The 15,286-nt window shown below is 45.6% G+C and overlaps 2 protein-coding genes across 7 annotated transcripts in view; one reads left to right on the top strand and one right to left on the bottom strand.

Moving 5' to 3' along the window:
- KDELR1 (KDEL endoplasmic reticulum protein retention receptor 1) overlaps nucleotides 1-15,286 on the top strand; it is a 128,922-nt gene that overhangs the window by 66,859 nt on the left and 46,777 nt on the right. The window lies entirely within an intron of this gene.
- Nucleotides 1-15,286, bottom strand: part of GRIN2D (glutamate ionotropic receptor NMDA type subunit 2D) — a 60,714-nt gene that overhangs the window by 18,591 nt on the left and 26,837 nt on the right. For all 3 annotated transcript variants that reach the window (XM_079951212.1, XM_079951211.1, XM_079951210.1), the window contains 9 exons: nucleotides 13,398-13,819; nucleotides 12,199-12,791; nucleotides 10,422-10,536; nucleotides 8,809-9,005; nucleotides 8,180-8,333; nucleotides 7,577-7,730; nucleotides 6,437-6,562; nucleotides 6,050-6,279; nucleotides 384-544 (listed from right to left, as the gene is read on the bottom strand). In XM_079951212.1, coding sequence (XP_079807338.1) covers nucleotides 384-544; nucleotides 6,050-6,279; nucleotides 6,437-6,562; nucleotides 7,577-7,730; nucleotides 8,180-8,333; nucleotides 8,809-9,005; nucleotides 10,422-10,536; nucleotides 12,199-12,791; nucleotides 13,398-13,796 — 2,129 coding nt within the window. In that variant the 5' untranslated portion in view covers nucleotides 13,797-13,819. The remainder of the gene's footprint in view (nucleotides 1-383; nucleotides 545-6,049; nucleotides 6,280-6,436; nucleotides 6,563-7,576; nucleotides 7,731-8,179; nucleotides 8,334-8,808; nucleotides 9,006-10,421; nucleotides 10,537-12,198; nucleotides 12,792-13,397; nucleotides 13,820-15,286) is intronic.

The following is a 15,286-nucleotide window of genomic DNA, read 5'->3' as shown; positions in this document are numbered from 1 at the left end:
CACAGTCACATTCCACATAGCAATTGCCACAGCAATTAATGTACTACCGCTGGAGGGAGAGGATGTTGCAGAGGGGGAAAACTGCATTTACTTCACTGAATATTTACCCCAAGTGTGGGCAAATGGTGGCTTCTCTACAATAGGAGTGTGGCCTCATGGAATGACGACGAGAGTGTGCGACATAAATGAGAAGCATTTGCACATCTGTTGTGTAAAAAACGGGTTATGTGGAGAGAAACATAGGGCACATGTGGTCCCACTGTAGGGGCCTGCTGCAGGCCATGTGCCCCAGGGAGCAGAAAGGCTTAGGATGAAAATATATGCTGAGAACTAAGGGTCTTGTCCTGCTGCCACCACTGCTTCTTCCATTTCCCCCCACCTACCCTGTTTGCAGGTTCTGGAGTGCATCCTCCACGCTGCGCTGGTTGTACTTCCCCATATATTCGTGCATCTCCCCATAGTTGTTCCGAATGTTTTTCTCGGTGCTCCCGTTGGGAACAGTGCCAAATCTCAAAGGTGGGTAGTGATGCTGTGGTTTCTGGAACTGTAGAGGGAGGTAAAGGGAAATTGGAGTGTGAAGAGTGCTTCTGCGGATCTTGCCCCGACCCCTTCCCTGCTCTCCTCCCAAATGTGAAAACTGAGCAAGGACGGGAGGAGGGAGATTCTTAAATTTGCTGGTGCTACTTTTGGAGTAGTGTATTGTTGTGCTCAGTTGGCTGAGAAATAAAACGGAAATTTGGCTGGCATCAATTAGAGCAGAGTTCACCTTCCCAAGCATTATGATTTCTGGATATGGAGAAGCACCCTGTTATGTGTGATGGATGAGACAGACGAGCAGAGTGGTATGGACAAGAAATGGAAAGATGCATATAGTGATGGATGGGTAGGTAAATACCATGTTTATTTGAGGATGAATAAATGAGCCAACAGATTTATTTATGAGCTTCCATTTTTATCCCCATCCTCTTTGGAGCTAAGGGTGAGGCACATGGTTTCTGCTTCCCCATTTTAGCCTCACAATAGCCCTATGAGGTAGGTTAGAAAAACAGGCTGGATTGGGGAAGAGGATAGTCAGGAAGGGTTGATATCTGGAAGTTCTAAATTTTTCTCTGGGCATCAGGAACTGCCACAACCTGAGTGAACAAGTTTTGCTCATGCTCAGGGTTGACCTTCATGTCACACATTTTTTTTAGGAAGAGCAGCTTGGGAGAGGGGGATTTAGAAGCCGCTAGAGGAAACACCGTATCAGCAGGGGCTGATCCAGCTCTATGATTCTGTGTTTCCAACATGCTTTTGGATTCCCGCAGACAAAAAATTTGTGTTTTCGTGCGTGACTTGAAGCAGAAAAATGGCAGATAGAGAGGGGATTATGTACACCCTTTCCTCCTGTCCATCGTCCTGCCACTCTTATTTTCTCCTCTCCTGAACCTGCTTTTCATTTAATAATGGCTTTGGGGGTCAGTTTCAACTCCAAAGGGTGTAATCGTTCATGATGTTTAGAGTTTGAAGGGAATTCCACCCCTGTAATGTCAGATGGACACTGATATTGGAAGATGTGGGTGGGTGGGCGGGTGGTCTGTCCCAGCTGGTGGCAGGGGTTAGACTAAGGGCCTTGTAGCCTCCTCCTTCTCAAACAGTTCCGTGACACGATAGGAAAGCAGGCAGGCAGTAGTATTTGGAGATGGACAAGAAGACTAAATAGATGTGAGCAAGAAACAACATGTATGATTATTGAGTTTGTCCTCTAGAACAGTGTTTCCCAACCTTTGGTCTCTAGCTGTTTCCCACCATCCCTGACCACTGGTACTGCTAGCTAGGGATGATGGGAGTTGTAGTCCAAAAGCAGCTGGAGACCCAAGGTTGGGAAACACTGCTCTAGAATCCAGCCAAGAGATCAGTGCCCAAGCCAAGGAAAAGAAAACGAACTTTTTAGAGATTTATCTAAGGACAGGCGGGTGAGACAGGCAGTTTGGGAAATAAGACATAGAGCGAAGGGAGAAGCAGAGTGAGAAAGGAACAGTGGGATGTGGAACTCGAAGGCCATGCAAGATGAAACACCTTGAGGGTGTGTTTGTACCAGCACCCAGGCAGCGTTGATTTTGTTTTTTGTCCTTTTTTGACCCATCTTTGCACATTTCCTATGCTTACACACACCCTCTTCAACTAATGTGCTTGTTTGTTTGTTTATTGTCAAGCTGCAGAAAGCCTTTCTTCATGATCAGTAAAAGCATGGACAAGCCCTATGTTTTCCATTTTAATATGCTATTACAAACAGCATTTTAGCAACAATCACATTGCTTCCTGTTTGCCTGTTATGGTAATATAAGGGGAGAAATACAGAGGATCGGGGTGACTGCAGTGGATATGCAGTACTCTGCATGAGTTGAGCAGCAGATTAAACATAGCCTCTGCTCCCTATACCAAGTAAAATTCCTGGTAATTTTTTTATTTTTTATTTCTGGTGGGGAGGGGGCTCAGAAGTGCATAGGATGTGATGGAAAAAAGGGAATAGTGTAGCTCTTCTGATACTACATTGTGGCCCATAGTGAAGAGATGCTTGTGACACTACCGCAACCAAAGTCAGAAAGGAGTCAGATGAGAAAAATGGAAAGGGGCAAGCAGGGCGGGGTGGAAAGCGGCCAGGAATGGACTCATAAATAGAAGACACAATGAACAGGTAATTCTGGGTACAGATGGATTCAGCAGTTGGCAGACAGGATTGTTGACAGAGAGGTGCACGGAGAGATCAGTGATACTAAAATAGGTGGGGACACATTTAGAAGTATGAAGGGCAGAGGCAGCCTGCTTGTTCTATTACAAGAGTCTGCTTCAAGAAGGCTGTAGATGGAGAAAAACATCTTTGGTCTGTTTTGAGCATCACAAAATTGGCTTCACACAAGAGCTCTCTGAGCAAATTCAGTCCCTCCTTGATATTCCTGGGGCAACTGGGCCTTTCGACATGGAAATGGGAAGCAAAGAAACAGCAAAAATCAAATGCATCCCAGGTTGGGGACAAAATACAGAGTGCCAGCAATGGGTGTGGGGAGGAAGAAAGGGGGAGCGATGGTTTTCTTGCAAATGGGGATAATGGAAAGAGGCTTCTAGGTGTCTAAAGCTTAGAAGCCATTAAGCAGACAAAAGCGTCTGGGGAAAGTGAGAAAAGAAGATGGGAGATTGGTAGAGATTATCTGGAATTTGACAGAGGAATGTGTATGACAAAGCAATGGGGGAAAGAATTAATGGAAAAGAGGCAAATAGAGGTAGAAGAGAATACTGGGAAAACCATCAGGATGGAGAGGGGAGGGGAAAACGTTTCTACAGCTAGAAACAAAACGAGAGTCTTGTAGCATTTTGAAGACATGTTCATTTATTGTACAGGAAGCTTTCATAGACTCAAGCCTGCTTTGTCAGATGCGCAGAATGAGGCATTCCACTTTTGATGGCTAAATGCAGTGCCTTCTCTAATGGCAAAGTCCAGAGGGGGTCGCCGTGTTAAGTGGGTTTTTGTCCAGAGAAGTTGATGCCGCAATTAATCTGTTAGCTTTTAAGGTGTCACAAGGCTTTTGGTTGTGTTTGTTGCAACTTGATAACATGGCTCCCTCTCTTGAATTTCACAAGACTAAGGCGGCATTGCTATTTAACCTGAGACTAGGGATGGGTGGCAAATATATCAGTTTTGGTTTCTCTTAGTTTCCCACTTTTCCAATCATGTTAGGGTTATATCAGCTGATTTAGGAGGGGATGAAAAGACCTAGTGAAAATCTGTCACCATTTTTGTGGGAATTTCTCCTTTGATACACATTTTTATATGCAGTTTTGCCTAATATACACATTTTGGAAAACAGTTTCCCCTACTATGATGCATTTTTGTATGTTAGTTCATTAATATATGCATTTATAGGCAAATGTTACCATTGTATATACATGTTTGTACACATTACCTTACTGGAGAACTGCAATGCAAAATGTAGGCAAGTCCGAAGGACAGCTGTGTTTCAGCTCACATACTGTTTCAGAAAATGTGAAGTTCATCTTTAAAGGTGAATTGAATCAAATTTCTCCCCCATCCCTACCTGGGCGTAAGGTCCAATTGAATTCAGTGGGACTTCTGAATAGATGTTACTATGATTCCCCTATAGAAATACTTATTCTTTTCCTCTGCCTGGATTTTCTTCTTTTACCCTCTCCCTCAAACTGCTCCCTACTCAGTGCGAGTTGGTTAATCTGAGCTGTTTAATATTTATCTGCGATTGTGTTTCATGTTGGACGTTAATTATGCCCATTAATTACATCCCAGCTCGTTAGTTCTTAACGAAAGGGATTCAATTGGAGTGAGGCTGCCTTGCCACAGCTGGTCCAGTTTGTGTGGCCCCCTCCTTCCCCACAGCTGTGGTTGTTCGTCAGGGGCTAATTGCCAGGGGATAATCAGCCACGTTCTGGTTTATAAATACACACCATGCATGCTAGGCACCAGCAAAGTATCCCAGTGGAGGGCTATGTTGAGCTACCAAGGGTATGAGTTCCACTGCTTAGGTCAGCCACCCTTTAATCTTGACCACATGCATGTATGCATGAACAGGCATACCGACATATTTCCTGTTGCAGTTGTCTTAAGGGGAGTGTGATAGATCTGGCCTGATTGTGGGTATGTGTGGCTTTTCTGAAAGCAAGCATTGCCCACCAGAAGCCTATCAACACAAGCAAGTGTAACATTTTAAAATTAAACAGCAATTAGGGCTGAAGGTAAGAGCTAGAATCTGTTCTCAGTTGCCTCCGTTAGTTTCTAAAAATGATAAGTGTGCCATGAGTGCATCAATGTGAATAGCTCTCCTGCTCTGCAGGTGGGTAATCTACAAGGCTCTGCTAGCACTTTTTCCAGAGGAAGAGCTATAGATTAGTGGCGGTGAGCTCATGCTAGATAATGTGAACTGTAATACGAATGCACAGACTTGGTATGTGTGTCTCAGCCAGATGCTTACTAAGAGCTCCCTAGATTCAGAGGCTTTTCAGTGGCAGGTCTGGTACTTTGGAGCAGGAGACAAAGATGTGCAATTGCCTGCCTGTCTGATCTTCTGGCTTTGCCTTTGTTCTGGGCAGTTTACCTTCACTGACATTTCCCCAACAGCACTATTGGCACCGAAGGCAAAACTTTCCAGTTGCTGAGTTTGCAGTGGTCACAGCCAGGTAGCTCCTCCCCAAGCAATTTAAAATAAACCTTGCAAAACCTGAGCTGCTCAGTCAAAAAAGAATGCCCTTGCAAGACTATGCAAGTGAAGTCAAGACAGCTGAGATCTAAGGCACTGCAAGCAGACATTGTAGGACCATGGCTTCTAAAAGTGATTTGATGGAAATGTGTACAGCAAATAACAGAGACTCAATTTTACTCTTTTGTGTTAAAGTGTAGCAAAGGTACACATCTTTTTGATTTTAGGGTTGTTTGGTTTTGGTTTAACATGTGGCCATGATTATACACACATCTCATGGTTTTCCTTGCATCCCTTTCATCATTTGTCAAACACTGGGGAAGCAGTGGTGGTCACTTAATTTTTTTTTATTAGTGGAAATGGGGATATGTTTAATCTGGTCTGAAGGAAAACATTGTGCCTGGCATGTTGTTTTTGCTAGTGGAAAAGAAAATGAAAGGGGAAATAAAATGAGAGCTGTGGCAAAGGAATGAATGGGGAATTTTGTCTGGTAGGGAGAGATATGATGGGAGGGAGGGAGTAGAACTTATTATCATTATCATTAATTAAAATTGTATAACACCCTTCATCCAAAGATCACAGGGCAGTTCACAACATAAAAATACAAAATGAGAACACAAAATACATAATAAAACAAAAACAGACCAACCAATAACGCTCCCCCAACATTTAAAAGGCTATACAATGTTTAATCAGCCCAAGGCCTGGTTATAAAGAAACGTTTTCACCTTGCACCTTAAGATATGTAATGAAGGTGCCAGGCGAGCCTCCCTGGGGAGAGAATTCCACAAATTGGGTACTATGCCTCTGTTTCCCCCCCTCTGGGAACCCTCCCTTCTTCTCACCTTCTGGTCGCTGAGCCCAGACACCGTGTCTACATATTCCTCCTGTATCATAAAGGCGGCCAGATTGGCGGTGTAGCTGGCAAGGAAGATGACGGCGAAGAAGGCCCAGATCAGCACCATGATCTTGCTGGTGGTGCCCCTGGGGTTCTCCACAGGCACAGAGTTGTTGAACACCAAAGCCCAGAGCAGCCAGATGGATTTCCCAATGGTGAACTTGGAGCCTCCAGTGCCTACCAGGCAGGATGGGATGGGGGAATATGAATCAGAGTTTGAACTTTGCCGTAGAGGCTGGAGCGCAACAGGCTGCACATGCTTGCCGCCCTTCCTTATCTCCATAGGTACCCCAGTTTCAGACACATGCCCCTCCCTTATCCTTGGTGCACTCACGTTTACTGGCGCTGAGGCTGCGATTATAGCCTACTGGGCTGAAATATTCAAAGATGAAGACGGTCACCGCAACGACAGTCAGGCACATGACAAACATCATCACCCAGACAGCAGGGCTGTAGGGCTCTGCAGGAAGAGAAACATGGACCACAATGGTGGTATGCCCAAGACAGCTAGGCTCTAGTGGGTGAAAGCAGGGGTTCTGAACCTTTGGCATAAAAGAGGCACCCTAAATCACGAGTAACACTTTTAAAAATGGTATAATTTAAGGCCGCCTTTTTAAATTGGCTTTTCCTGAGGAGCTGTGTGAGTTGTGGTCATGTGTAGACTCTGAGATAGTCTGTCAGAATTGATTTAAGAGTATGATGCAGATGAACCCCAAAGCAGGGGGGGAAAAATGGATCTACCATTATCACCATCCTTGAGGGAATAGTGGCTTTGGGAGGGTGCTACACAAGTCCCTCCATGGCAAAAAAATAAAGCTATTATTTTGATCTGAAAGATCAAAATGTCTTCCTTGAAAAATGCACATTTGTTAATGTGAGTCTATTTGGGTGAAATTGTCTTTTCCCAGGATTTGGAAAAACCTGTCTGCTGGTACTTCCACTGTGATCCTAAGTACAGTGGTGCCTCGCAAGACGAAAGAATCCGTTCCGCAATTCTCTTCGTCTAGCAGTTTTTTCGTCTTGCGAAGCAAGCCCATTGACGGCTTAGCGGATTAGCGCTATTAGCGGTTTAGCGGCTTTTAGCGGCTTTGCGGATAAGCGGCTTAGCGGCTTAGAAAAAGGGGGGGAGGGAAAAAAAACCGCAGGAACTTGCAAGACATTTTCGTCTTGCGAAGCAAGCCCATAGGAAATTTGTTTTGCGAAGCACCTCTAAAACGGAAAACTCTTTCGTCTAGCGAGTTTTCCATCTTGCGAGGCATTTGTCTTGCGGGGCACCACTGTACTGTGTTAACTGCAGTTATGTAACTCCCATTGATCCAATAGATGACAGGATGGGGGAAGATTAGGACTTCTGACTTCTCTACTATAACGAACCCTACTTTGAAACCAGACTACCTGGAAGACTCCTTCCACATCTCATGCCAATGCTCCCACCTGCTTTTTACTTTGACCCATCCCAGGGCTGGGTATTCACCTAGGAAGGCAGAAGGTGAAACAGTTCCATTGCTACGAGACACCATCACACTGATTCCTGTCTCGACAAAGGGCACAGAAAAATCTATGACTTCAGCTCTCTCCGCATTGATGGTCAGGGATCCAATCGCCATGTCAGCTCGCTTGTAATACACCTGAGAGACACACACAGAGAGAGATGGATAAAGTACAAGTAGCCAGCAATCCTGGGTTTTCTGGAAAGGAAGGGGAGGGTCCAGCATTTCTGAGTAAACAGTGTAACCCACCCTCAGCCCTGGAGACAGGATGTAAAATTCTGTTTGCCTATCACATCCAGGAATGTGCAGAGCCATATTGCCTAGGGCAACCCTCCCATAACCTTTGAAGCAGATTAACCCTACTATTTATGTCAGTGCACTGTTCAATAGTCCTTTACTTGAAGGATACAATCCAAACAGCCTGGAGCAGGACTTGTGGGTCCTCTCAAGTGGAGTTGAGAGTCACACATGTGTGGGTGGGAAACCAGAATTCCTGAGTTCTTTTAAGAGGAACAAAATGCAGAGAGTTCTAATAATTTGTGCGTGAGTCCAGACCACCCAGTTCCTTGGGGAGGGGATGGAGTTACCTCTCCAATCATGCCGTTCCACATGCCGTTGACTATCTTGCCATGCTTGCCATTGGTGACAAGATAGAGATCGTAGGTGAAACCCAGAGTCTTAGCCAGACGCTTCAGGATGTCGATACAAAATCCTTTGCAGCAGCTCTTTACCATTTGATGGCTGTGAACAGCACAAGGAGGGGGGGAAAGGAACTCAGCAAGTGGTTTAGGAGCACTGTAGAAGGTAAACACAAAGCCAGCATGACGTAGTGATTATAGTGCACTAGGTCTGCGGTGGCTGACAGGGTTCAAATCCCCTGTCAGCCATGAAACTCACTGGCTGATTTTAGGCCATTCACTAACCTACCCTCACAGCAAAGCTGTGAAAGAAAGAAAGAAAGAAAGAAAGAAAGAAAGAAAGAAAGGAAGGAAGGAAAACCATGTGTGCCACTTTGAGATCCTTGGAGGAATGGGGCAATATTAATGGGTTAAGTAATAAATAAGCAAGAATGGGATTGATAGGTGCTTGGATGGGTGTCCACTGGGAGGCCTACACAAGCCACTCTGAACTTTCCTGAGGAAGAGAAAGATTTAAATGTAAAATTGATAACACTGAACTCAACTGTGGTAAACTTGGCCAGTGTCTCACGGAATACCTGTTGGTATGGTTGAGTGGGTGGCGGCAGGGAACTGAATCACGAATGCAGGTCTTTGTGGCTGGATCAATGTTGTCAACAATAACGAAGGGCCTTTCCTCCAGTGTTGCCACCATTAGGTGCTTGTTGTCATCCACAGGTTGCAGGAATTTTCTGTAGCGTGACATGCTCAGGATTCTGCGCTCCCACCTTCCCACCTGCCTCCCGGGGCATAGAGAAGAGGTTAGATACACCCCAAACTTTTCTCCAGACTCTTGCCAGCCCACCAGTGTTGGTCCCAAATTTATGCCATATTCAAGAAACTCAGTTTTGAAAGCCCCCTCCCAAAACTAACATCTCCAGGATTGCACCAACTTCTGAATCTTCACATCAGACATACTGTACATGCAAACATACATACATAATTTAATTTGTATGCCACTTCAAACCATGCTTAAGGTGGCTTACTACATGAAAGAAATACAAACTCTTGACTTAAAAATCACATCCTCCATTCACATTATTCCTCGGCTTCCTACATCCATTGAGGACATCCATGACCAGCATGGAGTCAGGATACTGGGTAGCCAATACCATAGCTCAGATGATCTTGCCTATATTCTGTTTATTTGATATTTATATTCCATCTTTCTCCCAAGTTGGAATACAAGGTGGCTTACAACATTTAAAAAACATCAGTGATAAAATACAGAGTGATAAAAACAAACTAGTTAAAAACTAGGATTTATTTTGATAGGCTAGAGAGGTGTTGCTTCACTGGCAAAAACGGTGAAGCTGGTGAGCACAAGACAGGGCTTTTTTGGTGGTGGCCCACAGCTGTGGAACTCACTTTCCAAATGGCTTACACCTTGTTCAGGCATTTAAGGAAGCCCTCTAGACCTTTTCCTTGACTACGACCCTCAACTAAGGCTTTGAATGACTTAACCAGAGCAGCTTTCTTTAGTAGCATCATGTGCCCACATAGCTATTGTTTCTGTATCGTTTCTTTTGATGTTCTTACTTTGGGAGGACATGTGTAAAATATGCAACTTATAAATACTTTTAATTAAACAAAATTAGCCAAATAGATACCTTGTGTGAGGACTCGGTGGATGGGCTTTGCTCACAGCTAAGGGCTCAGCAATTGCCAAAATGAGATTCAGGAATGAATCCACCACCCCTGCCAGACTGGTTGCCTTTCCCTGTAGGGTTTGGCTTGATGTGTAAGAAATTTACATTACTTTGCTCCTCTGGCTACTTTTTTGTTGGGCACTTGCGATCTCTGATTGTTTCATGGTGCCATCAGGACTGTGAGAGGCTTTCTGTGGGATGCTGGCATGTGAACGGCTGTGCCTTATAGCAGGGGCTTGAGACTCAGCGCCCTCTCAGCTCTTTCTGTTTATAGCCCTTGGACAGTTCTCCAAACACACACCATCTCCCAAATTCACATTTGCCCCATAATTACCCCATGATAACAGTCCACCTTCCCCAAGCATCAACCTTGCCACAATTCCACCAACTCACATGGACTCCGGATTACAACCTGTCCAAACTTTTTTTCACCCCCTCCCCTTGACTCATCAACCTTCCTCCCCAACCCAACCACCTTCCCCCCAAACCTCCCTCAAACTCACCACCTCCCAGGTTCGGTTTTTGCTGAGGGAGATCACAGCCAAGGATGGATTAATGAGGTACCCATCCTCATTAAAGGAGAAATCCTTCTCACCCCAGGTAACATTCATGAAGTACCTGCGAAGAGGCATGATGGAAGCTCTTCAGTGTCAGTCTAGAGCCCCCTTTCCATATGCTGCCATCGCAGCTTCACTCCCCCTCATTTTGCCATCCCCCTCAAGCCTGACTCACAGGGCACTGGTCTAGTATTTCAGATGCAGCTGTGGATCAGGACTTGGAAATTGAGAAGGGAAAAGCCCTTTTGGAATCAGGCCCATTTTGAAAGGGGAGGCAGGGTATTGAGTGAGGGTGGATGGTGTGCGAAGGTAGGTAAATATGGATGAGGTGCGGGGTGTAACTGGATATATGGGGAGGTGGTAGGAAGGGATGGTATGCAATTAGAGGGAAGCAGAGCTAGCGAAAGAGCTGGATGCAGGCCAGATTAAAAACATGCTGGAAGCCTATGCTATGTCAAGTTTAAAAGGCCCCATAATACTGTGTATTATTCTAACAGAAAGGACAATGAAAATAAAAGTAATAAACTTTTATATTTGCATATATAACCCGTACATAGGCAAGGTTACAACTGAAAACTAATCATCTATCTTGCAATAAGCCTATTTGCATATGTAATTTATTTAAATGAAAACACCTGATTTCTTACTTAGCAAGAGTGGTCACACACACACTGTTTAGCCCTTTCTAAATGGAGGAGCCAAACAACATGTGTTGTGTGTGTTGTGCATGGGACATAAAATTTAAACCATTTATGTGGTTTTTTAAAGGCAGAGTCATTGAAATTGGGGGGTTGTATTTGCGAGGCCCTTAACTGTAGATTAACCAGTGTGGTGTAACGGTTAGAGTGCTGAACTGTGACCCAGGAGACGAAGGTTCAAATCCCCACTCAGCCATGAAGTTCACTGGTGACCTTGGGCCAATCCTTGGAATATAAAGGTGGTATATAAATGTAAAGGAATAGATATATAGCTTTTGTGTCAATCCAGCACTGGCTGGATGTTGGTGCATTGGGTGAGTGGATATATAGGGATTCATGAATCCCTGGCTCCTGCTCAGATGAAGACAGAGGCTCTTACTTGAGAGAAAGGAAGAGGTGTCCTTGCAGAACTGTTGGCTGTGCAGATGCTCATTGCGTAGGGGAGGATTTCCCTGTTCCCAGTGACAGCAGTGCTGCTGGGTCTTCAGTGACCAGGTTATGCCCTCCCCACCTGACTCAGGTTTCTCTACCACTAGTGGGTTGGCTAACACTCTTCCCAGATTCAATCGTTGTGCTCCTTTTCCCAGGAAGGGACGTAGGAGTCCAGCTTCCTCATCTGGAGCAGCCATATCCTGGGAGAAGTACCTGCCTCCTCCTGCCTTTGTCATCCCGCCTGCCCCGGTCTCAGCCCCCTGCCAAGTCACCCCCTGTTCCCTCTCTTCCTCATGCTCAGCCTGGCATTCCACTCCTGCGCCCAGTGGCACATAAGGACTCATGAGAAATGGAGATAAGGAAGCAAGGCGAAAGTCAAAATGGCTGAAATGGATGTGAAGAGGAACAAGTTAGGAATGTAGGAAGCATGCTTTGAGGAACAGATTTGCAAATGAAGAAAGGAATGGGAGGGGAGGAGGGTATGGCAATAAGTCAGATCTGCTATACATCCCTTGTGGACAACAGCACTTTCTTTTGCTCTTGATTCCACCCCCCTTCCAGGCAAAATCCCCCCAGCCTCTTTCCCTGCTGACCGATGCAGGTTCTCGTTGATCTGGGTGAGATTGGGTGCCCGGCAATCATTGTTGAATTTTGGAACTGAGCCGTAGACTTGGAATAGGGCCTCTGCCCCCTTGGCAATGATGGCTACACCATTTTGAACCCTGTGGTAGAGATCATCTTTCCATCCTGCTGAAAGCACCATGAAGAGACCCTCGGGCAGTTCCTCCGGCATGTACTCAGTTCTACCAAAGTTGGCACCTGCCATGAACCAGATATACCCGGGGCCTGTGAGCTTCACTTCACGGGCTGCACGGAAGATGCTTTCTGCTTCTTCACGGGAGCAGTAGAGAAGGCAGATGCGGGCATTTATTTCCCGGAGCTGGCGTTTGAGGCGGGCCCCGTCTGGGTCATCAGTGAGATTAAGGGTCACAGTGCTGCGGCGCTCCCAACCAATGAAACTGCTGTCAGTCAGGACCTCAATGTAATCTACAAAGTCTTCATAGCCGGGAAACAGTGTCGTGATGACAGCAAATGCCGTCCAATCGTACTGTTCCAGGACCTCAAACATCACTTGCAATTGCTGTTTGGTCGAAGAACCTAATTGTAGAAAGGTTGATCCTTTCTCCTGGATTTAGGAGGGAGCAAAAGACACAAGGGTGATAAGTGCTACCTATTTGCCATCCCATTATAGGTCTACTCTCTGATTTCTACCTCTCTCCTGTCATGGGAGAGCTTTCAGAATAGTTTCAGTTGGGGAATAAAGGTTGGCTTTTAGTTCCAGCAAAACATTTTCCACCTCTGTACACCATACAAATAATTCCAAAAGTGCTTGCATGCAGAAAAGCATTATGCTGAAATTGTCCTCCTCTCTGAACTGCTGATGCCCATCTAACCTTGAAAAAGGGGTCATAGTATGAGCTTGTGTGACATATCTATTGTTATCTTCAGCCCTCCCAGTGTCCCTACACCAAAGCCCCTCAATTAAGTGCCTGCCTTGCACTTAATGAAAAAAAAATCTTGATCAAAGTATCCAAAATTCTGCACTAAGATAAAGGCAAGTTCTGCACTATCTGTATGCAAATTAAGCAGACTAGCATCAGTGAGTAAATGTTTGTAATAGATTCAGGTTGTATAATTTTATGAAGTGCAGAATTTAAAATAGTTATACATAATCTGGGCAGAGAAAAACACAGGATATGAGAGTGAACATAGACAGAATAAATCACTTTACCTTGGGTGTAAGAACAATGGCTGATCCTCCGTTGATGCCAATGATGGGAACAGAGGTCTGTGCTGAGATGAAGTCCAGGATCTGGGCCACAGCCTCTGTACGTGTATCATCCTCAAAAACCACACCATGGATGTGCAGGGAGGAGAGAACATCACAGAGCCGCACAATGAGGCTGCGCGGGTTGGTATCATTCAGAACCACAGGGATGGGGTTGATCTCCATTGAGAAGTTGCGGAAGTCCTCGGGCGAGAACCGGGCACTCTCTTGCGTGTAGGTGGAGCCACTGAAAATGATGGGGATGTTGATGGTCCGCCGCCGCAGGTCCAGGAAAGGGCTGGCACAGGCCAGAGCCATAACAAAGAGCATCCTAGCAGCGGGGGTGCCCGGGGGCAGGCTCATCTCGCAGGGCCTCTACGTTCCCCCTGGAAGTGGTTGGGAGAGGAAGGAAAGAACAGGCAAAGAGAAAGGGAGGCTTAAAAAGTGAATCAGGTGATGAGCCACTTTGGTGGCAGGGCAGAGGGAGTAGCATAGAATCAAGTCTCCCTCCCCAGTTGGCCTGAAAACAAACTAAGCTGTTGCTCACCTGTGTGTAAACATGCTCACCTGTGCACAAATACACTCACACTGCTTCTTCCTGCCACCCCATGCACCTTGCTACATGAATTAGCTCAGGGTTAGGAGAAGAAGGAAAGCGAGAAGCCATTGGATTTGTAGAAGGAAACCATTCTCTCTCCTGCCTGCATATTTCCCACATTCTCATCCCCTCAAGATCAGAGCTTGTGGAGCAACTATAGGTGAGCAAATGGCTCACCTCAGGGGGTTGCATATGGTGTCTGGGTTGCTAGTTGCTAACCCTCTGTACTGCACTGCTTCGACAGAGCTCCTGTCAACCAGTGGGAAGGCCCATCTGCTGCTTTTTGGATGCCAATGGTTTAGGTTTTGGCAGCCAGAGCTCTGCCGGAGCTGCAGGTCATTGGAGTTGATCTTTGGAGGAGAGGGCAGAACAGCATCTTTGCACAGGTATGCCTTAGAATTATCATGGTATGTGCCACAATACATGCTTCTTTCATTAGCTGTGCGAAGTTGACCAAGAAAGTTACAGGTTAGATTAAAGACACCCCGTGGTATGAAACCCCTGGAAGCCTTTGAATGGGAAGGCAGATCACCTCAAGAAAAAGTCACAACCCTAAGCAGGAGCTTACCTCTTCCACGGCAACTCCCATAAGCACCACCTACATCTTCCCTGCTTGCTGTTATGGCCTCCCAACCTAAACAAGGGCTTTGAATAACAGACCATCTTCTACACATTCCTGCCTTTCAATACCTCACTTTTCTCCAGCGTATTCAACACCTGCCCAATCCAGATACATCCCCTGTGACAAGATAAACATACCAGCAATACCCTTTCCTTCCATTATTACATTTACTGAGTTTTGGCAGTGCTGTGAGTTGGGAGGGACCCACAGGTCATTGGAGGGCAACATTTTAACCCCTGGAAGAGAGATATTGGGGTCTTGAAGAGGAAGAGTTGAGGCTCTGGTGAGGGTCATGGAAAACAGGAACGGCTTGGCTAAGTCATACATCTTTGTCATTCAAACATTTGGACAGAGATTCATAGGATGCACATTATCTCAGAAAACCAATGTCTTTAATCTTTTCATCCATTAATCAGTCAATGCTCTCCGCCCTCTTCATTCCACATAAGCAGGGGAGATGTTTGACCCAGGGAGAACGCTGTATGATTTGGCCAAAGAAATGACTCTTCCCAGCAGCAAGCTTTAAATTGAAAATGTAGAGGAACGGGAAGGGCCATTTTATCCAGGAAAAACGTGTCAAGTTCCCCAAACACCAGCCAGTAGAACACCAGGATTTCAGCTGTTGGTTTGGCC

Source organism: Podarcis cretensis, assembly GCF_951804945.1.
Source record: "Podarcis cretensis genome assembly, chromosome: 13".
NCBI lineage: Eukaryota > Metazoa > Chordata > Lepidosauria > Squamata > Lacertidae > Podarcis > Podarcis cretensis.
This window is presented reverse-complemented; position numbering and strand designations above follow the sequence as displayed.